The 2,483-nt window shown below is 35.4% G+C and overlaps 1 protein-coding gene across 1 annotated transcript in view; it reads left to right on the top strand.

Moving 5' to 3' along the window:
* The window catches only part of SCN1A (sodium channel, voltage gated, type I alpha subunit), a 179,325-nt gene that overhangs the window by 51,707 nt on the left and 125,135 nt on the right, over positions 1-2,483 (top strand). Inside the window, 1 exon segment of the mRNA XM_012655823.1 lies at positions 1,806-2,117. Coding sequence (XP_012511277.1) covers positions 1,857-2,117 — 261 coding nt within the window. The 5' untranslated portion in view covers positions 1,806-1,856.

Raw genomic sequence — 2,483 nt, 5'->3', positions numbered from 1 at the left:
AAAAAAAAAAAAAAAAAAAAATGCAGGGTGCAGAACAGTTTGTATAATAGATACTGTTTGTATATGTGCTTTAAAATGGAATATGTATAAGTATACATACACTTATGTGTTAGCATATACCTAGTGCATATTTGGGAGAGGGGTAACAGTGGTTTGCTTCTGAGAAGGGGAGTAGAATATGGGAGAACAAGGTGGAAGGGAGACTTTCCACTGCATTTTCTTTTAAATGTTTTGAATTTATATCATTTACACATATTTTCTATCAAAAAACTAATTAGTTAAAAAATAAAAACCTTATATATATATCTGAATACTTCCTTTATGAGAAATGTACTGTATTTATTATCCTTAAAGTTTTATTTCCAAATAAACAAATGCCAGTATTTTCCTGATGCTATATAGGGAATTCGAGTTTTTAGACAGAACATTAGTTTTTCATTGATTTACAGGCAGCTTGTTCTTTCAGGCCCAGAGTTAATTGGAAGAACCTCTGAAAAGTTCACTTAACAGATTGAGGGTACAAATTTAAACTTGAGCCTTCCCTTCTTTCTGCTCACCACTCTGAAAAATATGGTCATAAACCTCACAGCATTAGGAAACTTCTTCAAATTTGAGCTCCCTGTAGGACTCCTCACAAAATACTTATGCCTGCAACTTTATTATTACAGTTCATATACACCAAAGCTGTAATTAACTATATCATAGCTTGACGGCCTTAATGAGTTAATGCAGTGTCCAAATAAAATTCATGGCCAAGCCGTAGCTTAGACTCTGGGACATTTTGGCTGAGTAGTATCTGTGAAATTTGAGTTCATATTAAATATGCCTTAAAACAATACGTTTGGGATTTGGCCTTTGGCATCAGATCAGGTCTGACTCTGCTATACAGAATTGAGAGTTTTGCCTCGGGTCTTCATAATATGGTTAGCACTATAGGACTATAGAATCAGCAAGAATATCATTATTGCTTTAGTGAAGAAAAAGACCTCAGTTCCTATTGAGTTTACAGCACCCTGTCTTCTTTCTGATCATTTTTCTTGAAATAGGAGAATCCTGCTGTCTCCTGTACCTACAGATATCTTCTCTCATCCTTGCCTCAGTCCAGTAATTTCTTTCCAGCCTAGGTTTTCTCTCCTTCTTAGTCACATAAATGGCATTTGTCCAACTTTGAATCATATTTTTCTTTATGTGTTGAAGAAAGCTGACCTAGCATGGTCAATGAAGTGAGCAGGTCATAATTCCAATCTTCTCAAATCTCAGAATAGATGAAGGGCCAATCAGGACAGCAGTAACTATTTGGTCATTAAGGCTGGCTGCAACAAACTGTTCTCGTCAGCTTGGCCAAAAAATCAAGTCATTCATCAGGCCTAGCACATTAGCTGTTATGTCCTCTCAGAGACAACTCCTTTCTAATTCCATCCTTGTTGACTGAGTTATCCTTTGTCTCTATGGGCACAGTCTCCATCTTCTGGGTGGGTCACAGAGTGAATAGCCCATTAGTGACGTGGTGGTCATTAGCCTAAGACACTTTGATTAAGGATTTATTTGGACCACTTTTCAAACTCATAGCACAGTTCCTATATCAGTAAAGCACAAGAATTAATAAACATGGGCTGTTTAACAGAACTTAACACAGAAAACATGTTTGTTAAGAATTTTTATTGAGGAATTACCTTTCAATTTAAGGAGGAAACAAAAATTTAAATTCTCTAGCTCATATTTCATGACAAGAATTTATATATATTAACATCTTCTCTTAATCTCCCTAAAATATCTGTTTTTTTTTTTTTTTTTTTTTTGGGTAGGACTTTCACATGCAGAGAGTAAATGGTAATTAAAATGTGCAGGATGACAAGATGGAGCAAACAGTGCTTGTACCACCAGGACCTGACAGCTTCAACTTCTTCACCAGAGAATCTCTTGCAGCTATTGAAAGACGCATTGCAGAAGAAAAGGCTAAGAATCCCAAACCAGACAAAAATGATGATGAAAATGGCCCAAAGCCAAATAGTGACTTGGAAGCTGGGAAGAACCTTCCATTTATTTATGGAGACATTCCTCCAGGGATGGTGTCAGAGCCCTTGGAGGACCTGGATCCATACTATATCAATAAAAAAGTGAGTGTTTTTTGTCAGGCATATTTTGCTGCTAATTGCCTACTGCATACCTTGGACTGTCATAGGACCAACACATGCTGAATTAGCACAAAGTCTTAAGTATCCTTCTGTTTAAGAAATGAAGCACATTTGCTTGTGTTTTATGCATATACATGAGAAACGATTATATCATCACATATGGAGCCGTCCCAAATGCACCATGACAAATATCTAAAAATAAATGTAAGTTGTAGGCAACTAATTCAATTAATTAAAAAATTCTCTCCACCAAACAGGTTTGCTATACAATGTTATGTACTTTCTGCACTTAAAAATCTTAAAATCATATAAGTTATAAAGATTTCAAAAAATATTAGTATTAATTTC

Source organism: Propithecus coquereli, unplaced genomic scaffold (assembly GCF_000956105.1).
Source record: "Propithecus coquereli isolate 6110/MARCELLA unplaced genomic scaffold, Pcoq_1.0 Scaffold49, whole genome shotgun sequence".
Classification (NCBI taxonomy): Eukaryota; Metazoa; Chordata; class Mammalia; order Primates; family Indriidae; genus Propithecus; species Propithecus coquereli.
This window is presented reverse-complemented; position numbering and strand designations above follow the sequence as displayed.